The 18,262-nt window shown below is 39.2% G+C and overlaps 1 protein-coding gene across 2 annotated transcripts; it reads right to left on the bottom strand.

The window, feature by feature from the left end:
* Positions 1 to 436: 436 nt before the first annotated feature.
* On the bottom strand, positions 437 to 11,702 carry aldh18a1 (aldehyde dehydrogenase 18 family, member A1). Of its 2 annotated transcripts, none has more exons than XM_060857760.1 (18): positions 11,573 to 11,702; positions 9,315 to 9,415; positions 7,822 to 8,042; positions 7,501 to 7,650; positions 7,276 to 7,380; positions 6,487 to 6,645; positions 6,012 to 6,102; positions 5,569 to 5,693; positions 5,327 to 5,471; positions 5,160 to 5,233; positions 4,944 to 5,043; positions 4,245 to 4,465; positions 3,969 to 4,106; positions 3,486 to 3,681; positions 3,255 to 3,376; positions 2,616 to 2,802; positions 2,146 to 2,241; positions 437 to 1,964 (listed from the first exon to the last, which is right to left on the bottom strand). In XM_060857760.1, the coding sequence occupies exons 2-18, from the start codon at positions 9,394 to 9,396 to the stop codon at positions 1,768 to 1,770; spliced, it is 2,409 nt and encodes an 802-aa protein (XP_060713743.1). In that variant the 5' UTR covers positions 9,397 to 9,415; positions 11,573 to 11,702; the 3' UTR covers positions 437 to 1,767. The 2 variants fall into 2 exon arrangements, with proteins under 2 accessions (XP_060713743.1, XP_060713753.1); XM_060857770.1 differs by having other exon boundaries at positions 7,822 to 7,973.
* Positions 11,703 to 18,262: the final 6,560 nt, after the last annotated feature.

The raw sequence follows: 18,262 nt of genomic DNA, 5'->3' as shown, positions 1-18,262 counted from the left end.
TCTTAATGATGATCGTCAACTAAGAAATTGTTTAAACAAATAATAAAAATGAATAGATTTTAGAAATCCAGTTCAATTTAGTCCAAAATTTAAAATATTAGCATTTGTCCTGGTTGCTTGTCATTACACCTGGAGGAAACTAGAATAGCTAACCCAGACATTATTTTTGTGTTTTGTATGACAAGTAACAGCTACATAATTAAGCCTCTGTAGAATTCTTATCACTTGTCTAAGGCCACTCACTGTGGAGCTACTTTCCCTTAAGAAAACTCACTGAAGTCTGTTTTTTAATGTACTAAAATTAATTATAGACGGGTTGCATGTCCTGGATATTGCTATACTTTAAAAGCAGAAACCTAACTGTTAAACTGTCTAGACACACTGAAGTTTAAAATGTACGTGAAAGAAGGGACACAAGATATCTATGACCAAAAAATGGGGAGAAAATTCTGCAAAAATTTAATGTACAATTCAGATATACAAATTACTGAATATGTTCATTGTTCACTGACCAACATCAAACACCACAAATGTTACAGCCCTTTCACAAAAAGACAATAAACCAATCAGCAGTAGCCACCCTTGCTAACAGTGCAACACAGTAAGCAAGAAATGGCAGGTGCTGCAAAGTCTTTCTATTTGAGGCAGAGTCTGTAGTGTAGTATGGCAAAACAACAAAATAAAGCAAAAGCATATTGTAATTTCATCGTCATGGAAAAAATATGCAGTTGGTTTTAAATAAACACCTTTCAGAATCTGTTTATTCATTCTACTGCTAGACAGTAACTCATGGTATTGATAAACCTGTTCAGTTATTAGATTTATAGTATAAAACAATTTTGGATTTCAGGCTAAAGCAAAAGAATTACAAGACAATATCCCATAACTGGGCATAATGGTCCAGAGTTACATATTGTGCGCAATAACCACAGTCACCGCCTGACACTCTTAGATTAACAAGTTTGTGAACATATAACCCTATGCAAGATTTAAGTTTTATAAAACTAATATCGTACAAACCACATATGTCTCAAAATCAAAATGAGGCAAAAATCACACAAGATACAAAAGTGACAAACCAAAGAAAAAGATCAACGAGCCAAGAGAATAGTTTCAATGTACCTTGGTAAAGATGCTACAGGTCTCTTCACTGTACCAGAGGGATGAACACCATTCTTCCAAAATATATATAATGTTGTTTTTATGACAGTGGTGATAGACAATACTTGTCCAAAATCTCTCTTATTTATTTGGGCTGAAATTTTAGGTCCACAACATATCATTGTCATTCTCATCAAGCTGTTCAGTGCAGTAAGCCCTCAGGCGCTGTGAATGGGGATACTGTCTTCCTGGGAGAGACCACACCAATCAAGATAGAAATGTTTGTCATAGAATAAAGGTGATCAGTCACAAGAACCTGCCAGAAAACCAAGGCATTGTGTTTTCCTATAAGTTGTTACTCAAATCTAACTAGATGGAATGTTGCTTCCTAGTCTTTAAATGGGCCAGTGTTTCTAATGCCTATAGTATATAACCCACTGCATCCAATGGTGAGTTAATGCAATTGGTAAATTTAGAGGAAAAAAGAAATTCAACAGACTTAGGACATTGCACCAGCTCTTCACATATTAAAATATAGAATTTTCGTCTTCTTATTCTTTGCTATTCCTTGTTATACTTTCAGATTATAAATTCCAGGATCCAGACAAGGTTGTTTTCAATAGTCAATGCTGTGCATCTTGAAAGGGGTTTATTTTTTGAACAGCTCTAGTTGGAGGTTCTATGTCCAGTTCGGGGCTGTGCAACAGGCAGATTCTCATGCAGAAACTTCATACTGCCTTGCTCGGAAAAGTCTGCTGCTGTGTGGCCGTCTCCTCTCAGAACCCATTTGGTGGTGAGAAGCCCTTCCAGACCTACAGGTCCACGAGCGTGGATACGAGAAGTGCTGATACCGACCTCTGCACCTATGAGAGACAAAAGGGTATTGCTGTTAAACTCTGGCCTGTTAAATCAGATAAGTATGTGTTCCAAGAGTCCTGCATGTTCGGTCATTAGTATAGACTCTAAGAGCCATTTAACCCATTCAAAATATATTGACTTGTTTTATCAGGACCGGTAAAGCATACATATAACAACAGGTCTTACCAAGACCGAAGCGATATCCATCAGCAAACCTTGAACTGGCATTCCAGAACACACAGGCACTGTCCACCAACTGCAGGAACTGCTCTGCTGTCTCCTCTACAAAAAAAAGTGCAACAAACTGTAAGCACATTACAGTGTATGTTTCATATAAAATTTAGAATGGGTACTTTAACACAGAGCTGTCAGTTAAAACAATTTTTAATAATTACTGAACTCACATATTAATATAAAACTATATACATCAGCATTAATGATGATGTAAAGTTTGATTCTTTTACCAAAATATTACAATAGTAACATGTTTTAAAGTGTAAATACCACCATCACCACAAGATGGTACTATTGTCCTAAAAATCATGTTTTAACAAACATCCTGTTTTTTAATCGATATATATTTATCATTATGTACCCTACAAGAAAGCAGACTAGAAAGAAATAAGCCAACAGGCTGCAGCGAACAGAAAGTTTACCATTCTCAGTAATGATCACGTCTGTGTGGGAGCTGCCATATTTATGAATGTGATCCACTGCCTCGTACATGCTGTCTACCACCTCTATGCAGCATTCCAGGTCTCCATATTCTGTACGCAGCGACTTTACCTCAGATGGGCTGAAGGTCAGGTATGATGCAAACCTGGGGCCAGCGTGTATCTTCACCTGCATACAGCAAGTTATTAAAGAGGAAATAAGCACCACATTCTTCTGACTTGTAAGATCAATTTTATAAAATCTGATTAAATCTGGTAAAAATAATCTGCAGCAACGCTCAGTCCATAAGAATCAAGGATATAAGAAAGCTGCAGCCCTTTCAGTTGTCAATGACACCAGCATTAAAACACATGAATGCAAGAGCCATCTATAACCCTATTTAACTATACCATTATTCGGTGTATGAATGTTCTCAAAATGTTCTCCTTAAAAGTTTCCCCTAGATGTAGAGGGTATATTTATAATGATGACATTCATTCATGAGGCTTCAGTAACCACATTATCCCCGTCAGGGTTTTGGTGAATCCGAAGCCTATCTTGGGAAAACTAAACACAGTGCAAGAATACACTGAACAGCGAGTGAAAGTACATTACACTATTCATGGTCTGCATAGATTTACCTGCTCTGTTCTCAGCATGTCAATGATCTGATCAAACAGTGGGGTCCGAAGCACATCTCTGTGAACTAACAGGGTTTCCATAGCATTGCAGGCTGCAGGGTAATCACATTTCGAGTCTCTCACTGCAGGAAGAAAAGACATTTCACATAAAACTAATCATTAGTAAAACTTTTAACAACACATGTTTATTATTATAGTATATAAGAAGAACATTCTCATAGTGATATTAACCAATTTTGACAACTTTGTCTATGCTGGCCTCATGGTCGATATAGACATGGCAGATGCCCTCACTGTGACCCAGCACAGGAATGCCTTTAGCAGCCCGCTGGATATCTCTGACCAGCTGTGACGAACCACGGGGAATGATTAGATCAATCATTTTCTCCAGCCGACACAAGTCTTCCACCTCCTCACGTGTGCTTACCTACATCATACAGATATACACAGAGATTACGGGTCACAGTATCATTTACTATCCAGCAAAATTAAGCCGCTTGGCTGTCATACCGCTACCCCCGTTTAAATATTTCCAGTATAACACAAAGCCACATATTCAGTTAAGCAGACAACAAGATGCCACAGTGCAAAAAAGTAGGCACTGTGGACAGTCTGACTTAAATGCCATGCTTAAATCTATTACGTTGGGCTTTAATTGTGTATATTATATTGTGCATGTTATTGTGTACATTCACATAAACCCTGACATCTTACCAATTGGATAGCGTCTCTGACACCATGTATAGATAGAGCCTCCTGTGCTATCTCATGTAAGACACGGTTGGTGTTAGCTGCCTCCTTTCCACCCTTCACCAGCAAAGCATTCCCACTAGCAATAGCTAATGCAGATACCTTTGCCGGAAAACATATTCACCATGAAAAATAGAAGAAACACAAAATGAATAACTTAGAATAACAAGCAATGCAAGTAACTGAACATGATCAAAATTGCACTATTGCCACTGTATGTGTATATGAGAAAGGACAGACCTGAGGCAGGCAGTCTGGACGTGATTCGAAGATGACGAGCAGTACCCCGATGGGCACAGTGATCTGTTCCAGCTCAAGGTTGTTGGCCACACGAGTTCTGCGCAGTACTTGTCCCACGCTGTCTTGAGAGGACACTGCAATCTGACGCAAGCCGATGGCCAGACTGTTCAGCTTAGCAGTTGACAAACTCAGCCGATTAAGCATGGCAGGAGGCATACGCCCTGTAATGTGTAAAATAAGGCATAGTGTTAGAATACCAAGGTCAACATTCAGGTGATTTATTAGCTAGTAACACAATCATTCAAAGAGCAAAGTGGCAGTCTCACAATCCGCATCTGCAAAGTCTGCAAGGCCATTTTTAAAATTTGCTATTCAAAGTGGCTAATGCAAACCAAATTCACAAATTTTTTTTGTTTTAATATCCTGTATTTTTTCTTGCTTCAGAATTACTATTTAAAACTTTAGTTTCAATTTCATCCACTTTGATACAATCTAAAACTCATGTATTTCTATTAAGACAGCTAAAACTTTGTGAAGCGGTGAACAAAATATGGTGAAGAACTTTTACACCATAAGGCGTATCGCTGGCTTGCACCTTGATAATATGAGCAAAGTGTCAACTTGCAGGAAGGCCTCAAGACTTAAGAGTATCCATATGAGATCGCATGTTAAGGTTAAAACAGTACACAATCAATATACCTGAATCCGCAGCAAGTTCCATGTCCTTTTTATTAGCTGACAGAATTTCCTCTCTCTTTTCAGTCAGAAGGTCAGCCATGGAATAAATGATCTCGCTCCTCTGCAAAAGGGAACATTACATGTGAAGGGGACATATTATTAATCTTCTTACCCTTCATTCCCTGTGCTTTACATTTAACACCACAGAGCTACAAGTCAGCATTACGAGAGACATACCTCTTCTGGTAGAAGGGATGCCAGTGTTCTCCCTGCAGTGCGAGCCATCTCTGTCTGCTGCTCCACTGTGGGCCCTGTAGCATTGGTAACAGGAAAAGAAACATCACCATAGCATTCTTTAACAGATTAGGTCAAAGATGAGCACTGAAAATTTTTTTTTTACATACCAGCAGGCTTGACCTCAGAAAAGAAAGTGCCCACTTTCTTTCCCTCTACAATGTCTGCGATGACATGGCCTGTGACTTTAGGGTGAGTGCCGTTAGCGATGACTACAGATGTGCCCCCCTGAAGAGCCCACAGTGCAGCTTTCACCTGTGAACAGTGTGGTCAGTACATCTTTAATGATTTTAATTACGGAAAACTGGCCTGTGTTCCTTAGTCAAATAATGAATGAACTCAGAGGTCATACCTTTGCTTCCATTCCCCCAATGCCAACTCTGGATTTGCTGCCATAGGTTATAGACTGCTGGTCCCCAGGGTAGAACGTGTCAATAAATTTAGCATCATCAGAACTGGGAGGGCTGTCATATAGACCTGTTGGAGGCAGTGGCAAGATTAGACAAAAGAGTAGATAAGAGTCTTCATGCTTGCCTATTTTTTTTTAAACAGAATAGTTTTGGAGGTTGTGTTATTAAAAATAAATACATTTTAATAATAAAATAAATAAATAAAAAAAACACACAAAAACTTTTTCTACATTGTAAGTGCTTTTACATGGCCAAAAACATAAACTAGTGAATTGTACATGTACTAGTTGTCTGATTGGGGGACAAAGTGTCCGGAGAGAGGAGAGGTTCATTAATAAAACCACCAACTGAAATTCAATCCTAACGCAACATATTCATTTCTTACCTTCTACATCAGAAAGAGCAATAAGGAGATCTGCTCTCATCTCCACTGCAAGCCGTGCTGCCAAACTGTCATTGTCCTTGATGCTGATTACCTGTGATGTGATGAAACAAAGTACATGACCATTAAACTTAAAACATGGGATAAACTAAATGCATTTAAGCCATTAATGACATCAGTTATAAGCACAATAAACCATTATATTCTCTGAGAGGACCATAGGTGCCTTAAGGAGGCATGCAGACAAAAAACCAAAGCAAAATGAGCAGTTCAATATAGGAAAGTGTAATGTTAGTTTGTCTTTCCACAGAGGTGCAAGAAATGAGAGAAAAGTCAAGCTGTGTCCATGTAGTCCACTGAGCTCCAGTCTCTCTTAGATGCACAGCATGCATGTGTTAATAGCCCCCTCCCTGCATGCAGCTTTCACAGACCAGTGGGAGGCCCCTCTTCCCCCAGGCCCTCTCGGCACTATACTCACATTTACCCCCTGCAGATCACTGTTTGGCTCGGGGGGAGGCACCACTGCATCATTAGTGTTGATGATAGGCACGATGTTCATACGCAGAAGCTCATGCAGCGTGCTGTTCAAATTTCGTCTCTTCTGGTCATCGTGGAAGTCCAAGTTTGTAACCAAGATCTGGAAATGGAAAAAGGGCATTTCATATATCACGCTAAAATAATAAACAGAAATAAATGTAATGAATTCAGTTACAAGACACTCAGATTTACGGTTAATTGCAGGAGGGTTCAGTTAACCATAATCTCTGCTAACCAAATCGGCATGTAAGTGTAAACAATTATGTTTTTCTGTACTGAGAAAAGAACAGAAACTACAAACCCAAGGGCAGTTGTTGGGTCAGACAAGAACCATTAATGCCAAGCAAACCTTTGTAGGCTGATAGCATAACTACTAAATAAAACTGTTTTTAGTTGTATTTATTTACTGTATAATTCCACTGTATGAAACACAGAACAGTTTTCCTGAGACTTTCTTGCCTGTCTCATCCCAAGACCTATTAATTGTTATAGTTCTGCACTTGTGAGTCACAGCATATAAATGTTTATTGATGGAATTCACAACCTGCCTTTGGACTTCCATAAGTACATTTTCAGTAAAGAGGTTACTTTTTTATTTTTAATGAAAATATCATCTGTGAAGGGCTAGAAAGGTGTATTTCTTTAATCAATGTGTGTTAACATACATTATGGAATATACATTTGCCTATAAGCTACATCATTGATCTTATGTGTGTGCATGTGTGTGTACCTGTGCTGTGCAGGTGCTGTACTGAGTGAACATTGCCTCATACAGTGCCATCAGTCCACTCTGTCCTGCGGCGGCACACGCCCTCGCCTCCAGAACAGGCAGAGACTGCAGACACAAAAATAGTTCTCTTCAGGTCATCCAACATTTCACTTTATCACAAATGTTATATAATACATCTTAAGTTGCATCTAATGGTTATAACTGGTTTAATATGGTTGTTCTCACCATGTCTTTAAGCTGATTCTGTCCTGAATGAAGGGCTTGTCTGACACTCTGGGAGAGAAGAATCTCATGCCTCAGTCTCTGTCTCCCAAATGCTACAGCTCCGCTTGTGACGATCATCATTTCTCTGCCTTGGTTCTGCAGCACTGCTACCTAAAGCACAAAAATATGTTCCAATACATATAATTAGCCAGGGCTACAATGTCAGTGTTAAAAATCCATGTACTATAATTGTATGGGGTTCGTCTTTAATGCTTACACAATGTCATGCTACCAAACTAATTATCAACTGATAAAGCAACCATCTCCTCTTATCTCTCTTACCTGTTCTACAATAGAGGCAAGCCTTCCAAGTGCAAGGCCACATTCATCACCTCGAGTTACTACAGCACTGCCCAGCTTCACAACGATCCGCTTGGCCTGTCGAAGTTCACCCCGGTGTGCGAATGACTTACCATGGGCACGCGCCAACGGCACTGTAAGAAAAGGCACGTTACTCCAATGACGCACAGCATGGCATCTGACAGACGGAGAGGTAGAGGTATCTGGTAAGAGAGAGACCCAAGGACAGGAGCCAATGAGGAGAAATGGCATGCAGGGAAACAATGCAGACAAGGTAAGGGAAAATCAAGGGATATTTTAGCAAAGAGATGTGCAGAATTCTGATTGGAGCAGATGTGTACAGTGTCAGAATTCAAGACAAATATGTGAAGGCAGATGTTGGCGTTCTGTGGAATGAGACAGACAGAAATTGCTAAATAAATAAATAAAAGTTATGATTGTGGCACTATTAAGTGGTCCAGCAGCAACTGATAATGCTCCAGTTATAATGTCTAGTGTACCTTTATACACCATCATCCCACTCAGACCTGGTACTGATTGCCATCTTGGGTGATCCCATATGGACTACATGGGAAACACAGGTCTGTCAGCCTGAAACCTTGTCTGTTTGCTATAATTCTCATTGTACCCTGACTTGTTCAAGTTTGATAGAGCTGTCTGACTAAATGCAACTTCATTCATTCATTCATCTTCTACCGCTTATCCGAACTACCTCGGGTCATGGGGAGCCTGTGCCTATCTCAGGCGTCATCGGGCATCAAGGCAGTATACACCCTGGACGGAGTGCCAACCCATCGCAGGGCACACACACTCATTCACTCACGCAATCACACACTAGGGACAATTTTCCAGAGATGCCAATCAACCTACCATGCAGGTCTTTGGACCGGGGGAGGAAACCGGAGTATCAGGAGGAAACCCCCGAGGCACGGGGAGAACATGCAAACATGCATTGAACCCCGACCCTGGAGGTGTGAGTCGAACGTGCTAACCACTAAGCCACCGTGCCCCAAATGCAACTTTAATTTCATGTATTAATTTCTCCTTTATTAGATGGTGTGAATCTGTGGCATTTTTAAAAGCACAAGATGCAAAATGCAACACATCAAATCTGCTACAGACAAAACATGATCATAACTGGTCAGTGAAGACATGCTATCACTACAACTTCACTCACAGCACACACCAAAGTCAATGAAACCTAATGACAGTGTTAAAGCTGCCACATCAGCAAAGCCAAACAGGCCCTGGTGCTGCACAACACCACAACGCTGAGCACAGCATGAAACCCAGTAAATAAAAAAGAATATTCAGAGAGAAAAAGGGGGGAAAAAAACCTGACAGGCAAAGGAGGAAAAAAGTACTGTTTATTGTCAACAAAACATTTGCAATGATATTCTAGGATCATTATAGCAACAGTTGCAACATAACTTAAAACTTGTAGTTGATATGTACTGTATGTGATGGAAACTTACTTTTCCCGATAGAAACAGATCTTGTGAAGGTTGTGTGTCCCACAGAAAGCCGGGAGCACAGAGACAGCCTCTGCAGCAACATGCTGATCACGTGCTTTACACTGCAAAACACAGAGGAAGTCCTTAGATATTTAAATACATACTTAAAGAATAATTCAACAAATTGTAATGTTTGTGTCATTCACACGGACAAGAATGAACAAGCTTTTTCTGTACTGAGAGAAGGATGAAAACCACTTTGCTGAAGGTCAGTTATTGTGATGTTCTTGAGTCATTCAATAATATTTTTCCCTTCAGAAATTTCAAATAAAAACATATGTACATTAAGCTCCCAGTTTAAGAGCCTTTTCAGAGATTGAACAACTTTTAGAGAAAGAGGTTTCATCCCACTTTCCAACAATAAAACAATAAATAAAAAGTAAATCCACTTAATAATGTATCGCTGAGGTTTTTGTATCCATGTGTGATTAAGCCAAAACTATGACCCTTCCATGCTTATTTTAAGCCATGTTGACTAAGTAATCATGTATACATCTATTTTTGCCTTGCTGTTTCATAGATCACTAACGGGCTGAACTGGCCATAACTCAGCACTCATGTATAGCTGATTTGCCTTCTGACACTTGGAGTCCAGCTTTGGCCAAACTTCAGATTAACAGGACAAATGTCATCACTGGAATATGTTGAATGAGAACAAAGCTCTTGCTGTTTTGGAGACAGGAATCAAACCCCCACCCACAGAAATTTGAGGGAAATGTGCAAATTACGAAGACACTGTTCCCCCATTATTGAATCAGATATTATTTATTTACTATTAAGCATCATTGTAACTGGACTCACAACGTCTCCCTGTGTCTTCAGCATCATTACCGTCTCAGAGAAATAGCAAAGTACCAACCCACAAACTAACACCTGAATTGTTAAAAATGTCACAAACATTTCAAAGTTTCTGTGGGTAAATTACATTTCATTTCATTTCCAAATAAGGTGAATAAATGAACTTTTCCCATTCTTTTCTGAGAACAGGGAAATATGTCTAAGTTCACCTTTGTGGTAATCTCATGCACTTCAGATGTGTTGGGGACAACAACAAAACAGGTGTTCAAGTGATGCCTCTCCTCTGCTCCTTTATGAACATCTTTATGAACACCTCTGCTCCTTTATGAACATCTTTATGAACACCTCTGCTCCTTTATGAACATCTTTATGAACACCTCTGCTCCTTTATGAACATCTTTATGAACATCTCTGCTCCTTTATGAACATCTTTATGAACACCTCTGCTCCTTTATGAACATCTTTATGAACATCTCTGCTCCTTTATGAACATCTTTATGAACATCTCTGCTCCTTTATGAACATCTTTATGAACACCTCTGCTCCTTTATGAACATCTTTATGAACACCTCTGCTCCTTTATGAACATCTTTATGAACACCTCTGCTCCTTTATGAACATCTTTATGAACACCTCTGCTCCTTTATGAACATCTTTATGAACACCTCTGCTCCTTTATGAACATCTTTATGAACACCTCTGCTCCTTTATGAACATCTTTATGAACACCTCTGCTCCTTTATGAACATCTTTATGAACACCTCTGCTCCTTTATGAACATCTTTATGAACACCTCTGCTCCTTTATGAACATCTTTATGAACACCTCTGCTCCTTTATGAACATCTTTATGAACACCTCTGCTCCTTTATGAACATCTTTATGACAGTTTCAACCTGTCTGTTAGCCTGAGCCTCAGATGTCAGTTATCATCGCTTATACACTGCACTACATCTAACGTATAGTTTACTGTTAATCAGCTTCTTGTAACCAGCCTAGTTTATTACCTACCAGTTAACTAGCATCTTAAACTGAACACAGCAAAGTCTTTTAATGGAGCTAAAGCATCCTAGTCAAGTCCAACAGCACATTAAGTACAGGGTAACATTAGGTTAGCTAGTTGGATCACGTTTAGCCAGGTAAAACAACCCTTTTAACTAACTAAAAGTTTACACAACAAGTAAAATCTGTTTAAAACCAATCCGCAGAAACACCTACCGCTTATCTGCGTGTTATTGAATGAAACAGGGTGATGGTGCAGGAGTTGTGTTGGAGTTTTAGCAGTCAAGTGTTAGCAAAAAAGCTACACGGCCACGTTTCATGTACACACTCCACCATAATAAAGAGCACTCCGGATGCTAACAGCAAAAGATTACACCAATATTTACATCTTAAATATGTACAGCGTTTATTATTACATACCCAGATTACAATCCAGGAGTCGTTTCCTCGGTTCAAGTACAACGTCTATGACTAGCTGCGAGTGCCACATCAACTCACCACGACTGCTGCAACTTTCAGCCGCTTGACGTCCGCATGTTCTCACACCCGTTTTCCGGATAACTCCGCCTCCTTGTTGTACGGTTAGTTTCGACATAAAACCTCTTCGATCGGATGGATAAGAAATCAGAAAACCGTTAATATAAACGGTTAAACAACGCGAAATTGAAATCGACGGCACGGCGTTTTAAAATATTAACATAAAAAACGGATTTCATATAGTTTTAGTTTACAGTAGTAATTTATTTATATTTTTTTTTCTTCAAGCACCAGAGGTTTATATTGTCACTAGGAACACTTAACTGCTAAATATGTGCAGACGTGAGAAGAGAAAGAAAATGGTCCATTTGTATCTATACGTATAAAAGCAAATAGATGTGAAGTAAATAACGGTTGAGTCATGTCACTGTCCAATCAGTGAGCCGCTTGTATAAATCTTTAGCCAACCCTTGTACAGGATGTATTATTTGTCGGAATACAGGTGTGGTAAATATATCGGCCACCAGCGATCTACGTGGAAAGCAAGGTTGCCAGTTTTGCGGTTGCATCAGCTTGGTGCTAGAAATAACACGTTGCTTATAATATAGAGCGATACTATTGTAGTTTTAACAGCTAAATGCATGGTATTTGCGTCAATAAATGTTTTTTTCTCGTTCTTTACTAACGAAAATGCATTCTGTTATACGAGATATCACTGGAATATTTTAAAAATAACTATTTATTTAACAAATATTTTCACATCACATTATGTTGCGTGAAATATAGTGCTACTTTAAACATAAGCATTTGGTTTGACTCAAAAATATGATTTCTATCAGTGAACATGGTTAGAGAGAGTTCTGTGAGCTCTGGTTGGTCATTTGATTGCTTAAGTGAAGAGGATCTGGCAACCATGGAGTGAACTCAGAATGTGAACTCTTGATTTAAAAATATTGTCATAAATAAAGGAAATGGGATAAATAGGTGTAGAGAAACTGGAGTTACTTTGCTGATAGAAAAAAATTGATTATGTCATACATTATCATGAGGTTCATGATGAGTTGGTGGCACTGATACACAGTCAGAAAACGATTAAAATGTCATGCATATTCACTGCACCAAGCTAGGTGACCTTTTTAGAGCCACACACATGCCTGCAGTAAATAAAACTTACCTACTGGGACTTAATTCACAAACATACATCACATGGCCTAAAGTTTGTGGACACCTGAACATCCCATTACAGAGCCATGAGGATTAAGGTTTAAAGTGTGATTGTGGGGATTTTCCCATTGTTGTTGAAGTTCCGAGGTTAGAGAGATTTAAAGAATAAAGTATAACACTGGTAGACACGAGCAAGAGTAAAAAGGTTACACAATTTATTGTGCTCAGCTGTGCAGCAGGACCCAACACTCCACATGTAGCATGAGGGATGAAGGGCCAAGATCATTGATTACATCAAGGTTTTATAGACAGAACTCAAGAAAACCAAAGATATGTAAAAGCAAAACATCATCAATCATTGGCTCAAAATTACCTCATGCATCTCCTGACCAAGCTAATCTGACCAAGCCAAGGTCTTCTAGAGGACGTATTGGACATTGTTTATGGACAACTCGTCCCCAGTCCCTTGTCATAATCTTAACAAAACCTACTGATGATGATGTCAGTCTCTGGTCATGATGCACACAGGGTACAAGCATAGAAGGACAAAGCCTTATGAACATCTTAAGATTAGAAATTTCCACCACAATTCCCCCCTTTTGTCCCTGGGACAATACACAAAATTTCAATAATCATTCATCTGTAACCAAATCTAGACTCTAAATAATATATGCTATTACTAATAATCAACTACTTGATCCACAGTATTATTAATCATTTGCTTAATCAGTATCACTTAATCAGTTATGAATATATTCTCATATGGCTTAGGCTAAGTTTAATCATGTACTGTATAATCACACATCAGCATATCATTTCCCTTGTAAGGTTTTCATGAACGCGTCATAAAATACATGACCTTCAGTGGACAATACGCTGTTTTTGTGGGGACAGAACCCGAACAGAAATGCAGTTAAAGGCAAAGCATTAAACATCTATTTCATTGTAACTTTTGTACAAGTCAAAAGTCTCTACTGTCCATATTCATCTTTGTCTGTTTTCTGGATCAGTCTGGTCAAATTCAGTGAAATAGTCATCATCGAATGGAGGAATCCATTCTGTATCATTGTCAACATTTCTAGTGTCTAGTTTCTACATTTCATGTCTAGTTTCACAAGTTGTTTGGTCGTTAGGTTGGACATTATGATGTGATGGACACATTTATATGCGCAAGGGCCAAACAAACATAATAAGATCACTACCACACTCACTGGGATTATCATTGATAGTCCCCAACTATGATCTCTGTGTTCATATCGTTTCATTTGGTTTGCTACTTTATGCATATCATGCAGTGCATCGGAGATAGACCCATGATCGTCATCATTAGAGGGAACGAAGGTGCAACATTGATCTCCTATCATGGCACATACCCCTCCCTCTTTAGCTAATAAAACATCTAAGGCTATTCTATTTTGTGTTGTAGTCAATCTAAGGGCGGCGAGTTCTTGTTTGATACCCTCTGCTGCCCGATTAGTGGAGTTAATATAAGTGGCAAGCCGATAATGTGTGACTTCTAGTTGATTCCATACCTGAGTCATCCCATATTGTGGGAAGATGGAATCAAAGAATTTACTTAGTTTACTTTTTAGTCTATGTTCTGGCGGGGGAAAATCATCGTCGGAAACGTCTCTTTTGGGCCGCTTTATGGGTGAGTGTGAGTGAAGTATGACCACACCAGGGTACTTAAACCTTGCTAAAGTACATACTCCCCCCCCACCCCCCACCCCCCCACCCCAGTTACAGGGTAAGGCCAAATACACATTTTTACCACAGACCCAATACCAATCGTCAGCCCTGAGCAGTGTTCCGGTGTCAGATGGATGAATAAGGGAACACTCTGCCTGTGGGCAGGTCCCGTCATCCGAATATGGGTAATATAAGTGAGCATTCACAAGAGCCACAAGAGCATTATTGAGGTCAGCCATAAACATCAGGATTCAGTTGTCATGCCAATTCATCTCAAAGGTGTTCAGTGTGGTTGAGGTCAGTGACTGTGCAGGACTGGTTTGGAGCAGAATATGATGTGCATATTATTTTTACCAACATGAAATGCTTCAATGCATCAGTCTATGTAATAGCTTTGTCTATATGTTTCTGTGCTTACAGCAAGACTGTACATACAGCAACCACAATGCAAAATAGTAGACACTTTCAGTCTCCAGGGGGCAGTGCAAGCAAAAAGAAAAATCAGAGAAAAACACAATTGCCAAAATGCTCTTGATTGTTAGTGATACAGTTTTCCAGACTACACCAGTCCTACAGGAAAAGCCTTTGACAAGAATGCCTCCTTGAAGAGATCCCACCCAGATGTTCCCATAGAGTTCATGCACGTTCCAGTCTGCAGTTACTTAGCTACAAGTTCTTTGGAAGCCTGTTATAGTCATTATGTTAATTTAATGCAGCCCTAAATGTACCAGATTGCATGGAATCTTGTCGTATGTGGTTATCTATTTGGGTGTCAGCATGCAGGCATGTCTTTATCTTTGTGGGGACCAAATTATCCCACAAGAATAGACATATCTGATAGAAATATCTGACTTTGTCACATGGAAGTAGTTTCTGACCACATCAACTCATAGTTGTGGTATGCATGACATTTATGTTAGATACAAGCTATTGCATTATAAAACAGAATTTTAGAATATGATTATTATCGTAACTGAAAAAAATGTGGTTTAAGATTAAAATCAAGTATCTCTTCAGTGGAATGAAGAGCAGTGTGTAAAGCAGCTATGAAACTTCTGCCTTGTACTAAGTTCATTTAAAAAATCTGTAACATTTTGTAAAGGGGCACGGTGGCTTAGTGGTTAGCATGTTTGCCTCACACCTCCAGGGTTGAGGGTTTGATTCCCGCCTCTGCCTTGTGTGTGTGGAGTTTGCATGTTCTCCCTGTGCCTCGGGGGCTTCCTCTGGGTACTCCGGTTTCCTCCCCCGGTCCAAAGACATGCATGGTAGGTTGATTGGCATCTCTGGAAAATTGTCCGTAGTGTGTGATTGCGTGAGTGAATGAGAGTGTGTGTGTGTTCCATGCGATGGGTTGGCACTCCGTCCAGGGTGTATCCTGCCTTGATGCCCGATGACGCCTGAGATAGGCACAGGCTCCCCATGACCCGAGGTAGTTCGGATAAGCGGTAGAAAATGAATGAATGAATGAATGTAACATTTTGTAAAAGTAAATCTGTATAAATGTTTCAAGATATTTTCCAGGAAAAGGTTTACACAATTCTTAAGTAAGTCTTTTAAAGATGTTTCAGGTTGTGCTCTGATGTGAAGTGCATGGAAGTTCTAATAATTAATTCCAGAGAAAATTCCTCACTTACTCACCAGTCCTGTGTGTGTGTGTGTGTGTGTGTGTGTGTCTGTGTCTGTGTGTGTGTCGGATATAAAGAGTAAGTAAAATCACCATGTTTCACAAGTGTTATTCCTGGACTTTATTTAATGACTTATTTAACAAGGTAAAATGTGGCGTTATAGATATTATGTGTGTGTTCAATTCATTCATTCATTCATTCATCTTCTACCGCTTATCCGAACTACCTCGGGTCACGGGGAGCCTGTGCCTATCTCAGGCGTCATCGGGCATCAAGGCAGGATACACCCTGGACGGAGTGCCAACCCATCGCAGGGCACAGTGTTCAATTCAATTAAATTCAATTAAAGTTTATTTGTATAGCGCTTTATTGTATCAAAGCAGCTTTACAGAACATAAACATAAAACAAAAGGTTATTATAAAGAATAGTATAAAGATTAATAGAATACAAAATTCAAGATTAATATTAGATCTATTTAAATGTGTTTGTATTTATCCCCAATGAGCAAGTCTGAGTTGACTCAGGCAGCAGTGGGGAGGAAAAATTCCCTAGAATGGAAGAAAGAAACCTTGAGAGGAACCAGACTCAAAGGGGAACCTCATCCTCATATGGGTGCCATTTTAAAAGATAACCTGAAGTGGGATATCAAGAGGTGTGGATACATTTGGCCAGCTTTTTTAGTTAAACCTTATTTAAAACATTTTACCTAGCCTCCATTACACCCATTCACAAAATACTGTGCCAGGGAAGAAATGCAGAATGTACAGTACTAAAGGAATTCATCTGATGCAAATCCCTCAATTCACAATGCTCACATGTGATATATAATTTTTTTTTCTGATTAATTTTTTATTCCTGAAATAGGAACGTAAATGAAAATTGTACACGGTATAAATAAATTATCCATATACATTTTTTATTTTGACTGCTCCCTGTTCGCCACGGCTTATCACATGGTCCTCATATTAGATTTGCCACAGGTTATACATCGGATGCCCTTCCTGATGAAACCCTCCCATTTTTATAAGGGCTGGGCACCAGCGCTGAGCATTAACACTTCAGTGGCTGGCTTAGCTCCATGCCCAGGAATTGAACCCAGGCCATGGCAATGTGATTATGGGATCCTGCCAGTGGACCACTGGGGGAAAAAACTATGCATATACATATTTAATACAAATGCCTAAAAAAACAAAAGAATGCAGTCCACTTTTCTGTAATAAATAATTAATCACAAGATGTAACTTACTCTAGGTACATAATTGTGATTTTACTCTCCTTTACTTTACCACCCATAAAGAAATATCATTAACTGCTTGGCATGCAGTGTTGTTTATAATAATAATTAGAATACTTTAGCATTTGATTATTCCAGTCAAGATCTCAAGGTACAGTAGCTACATTCTAGATAAGACAGCAATGTAAAGTACCTTCCAGATGTCTTTGTGAGACTCTGGATTAAGAGCAAAACAAGTATAGTAAGACTGAAGAGTTTTTGGAAACCCTAGCAGTGAACCCTTGCTGTGCAAATTGTATGGTTTGTGTGGGCGATTCAGTGCAGTGACTGCCGGGAATTGACAAGGTGACATTATAAACAGGAAATGTTTTTAGAGCAAATGCACATCACACCTCAGAAGGTCTAGAAGCCCCCTGACTGCTCAGACCAGGGCACTAACTATTGCATATAAAAAGGCATTGCATTCAATCTACCACTAGTGGACATACATTGTTCACAGAAGACAGGAAATCCGGCTCTCAAGCTGAGGTCTGGAGCCATGCCACCACCATTAACCAGTAGACAATTGAAGAAAACCACAAAGAGTTTGGTTATTTATACTATTTAAAACTGTTTGTAACACATTATCTAATAGTAAGTATATGAATGATGCTTTTTTTATATTTGGTAACAGTCCTACTTGCAAACCACAAGCCAATGAAATTAAAATGTGTGCTATATCCATCTCCTGATCTATATCTACACCATTATGTCTTCAGTCCATTTTTCACCTGCTGACTCACTCAGTTAAAAAAACACTGGCTGCCACCATACAATCAGATTTCAGCAGGTATCAGCATTAGATGTTATGAAATGTGAATGGTATATCATCTAGGGGGATACATTTATATGCAAACAGTGCTGGGACTCTGAAAATTACC

The sequence above is a fragment of the Tachysurus vachellii genome, chromosome 2 (assembly GCF_030014155.1).
Source record: "Tachysurus vachellii isolate PV-2020 chromosome 2, HZAU_Pvac_v1, whole genome shotgun sequence".
Taxonomy (NCBI): Eukaryota; Metazoa; Chordata; class Actinopteri; order Siluriformes; family Bagridae; genus Tachysurus; species Tachysurus vachellii.
Note: the sequence above shows the minus strand (reverse complement) of the source record. Positions and strands in the feature narration are given on the sequence as shown.

Bases quoted from the DNA above. Each gene is read 5' to 3' on its own strand.
- aldh18a1 (XM_060857760.1), bottom strand. From the start codon at position 9,396: ATGTTGCTGCAGAGGCTGTCTCTGTGCTCCCGGCTTTCTGTGGGACAC. The intron at 7,651-7,821 runs GTAAGAGAGATA...TTTGTGCTTTAG, and splicing joins TTGCCTCTATTGTAGAACAG to GTAGCAGTGCTGCAGAACCA. The intron at 5,234-5,326 runs GTATGTAAAAAA...CCAATGCTACAG, and splicing joins TTCTGAGGTCAAGCCTGCTG to GGCCCACAGTGGAGCAGCAG.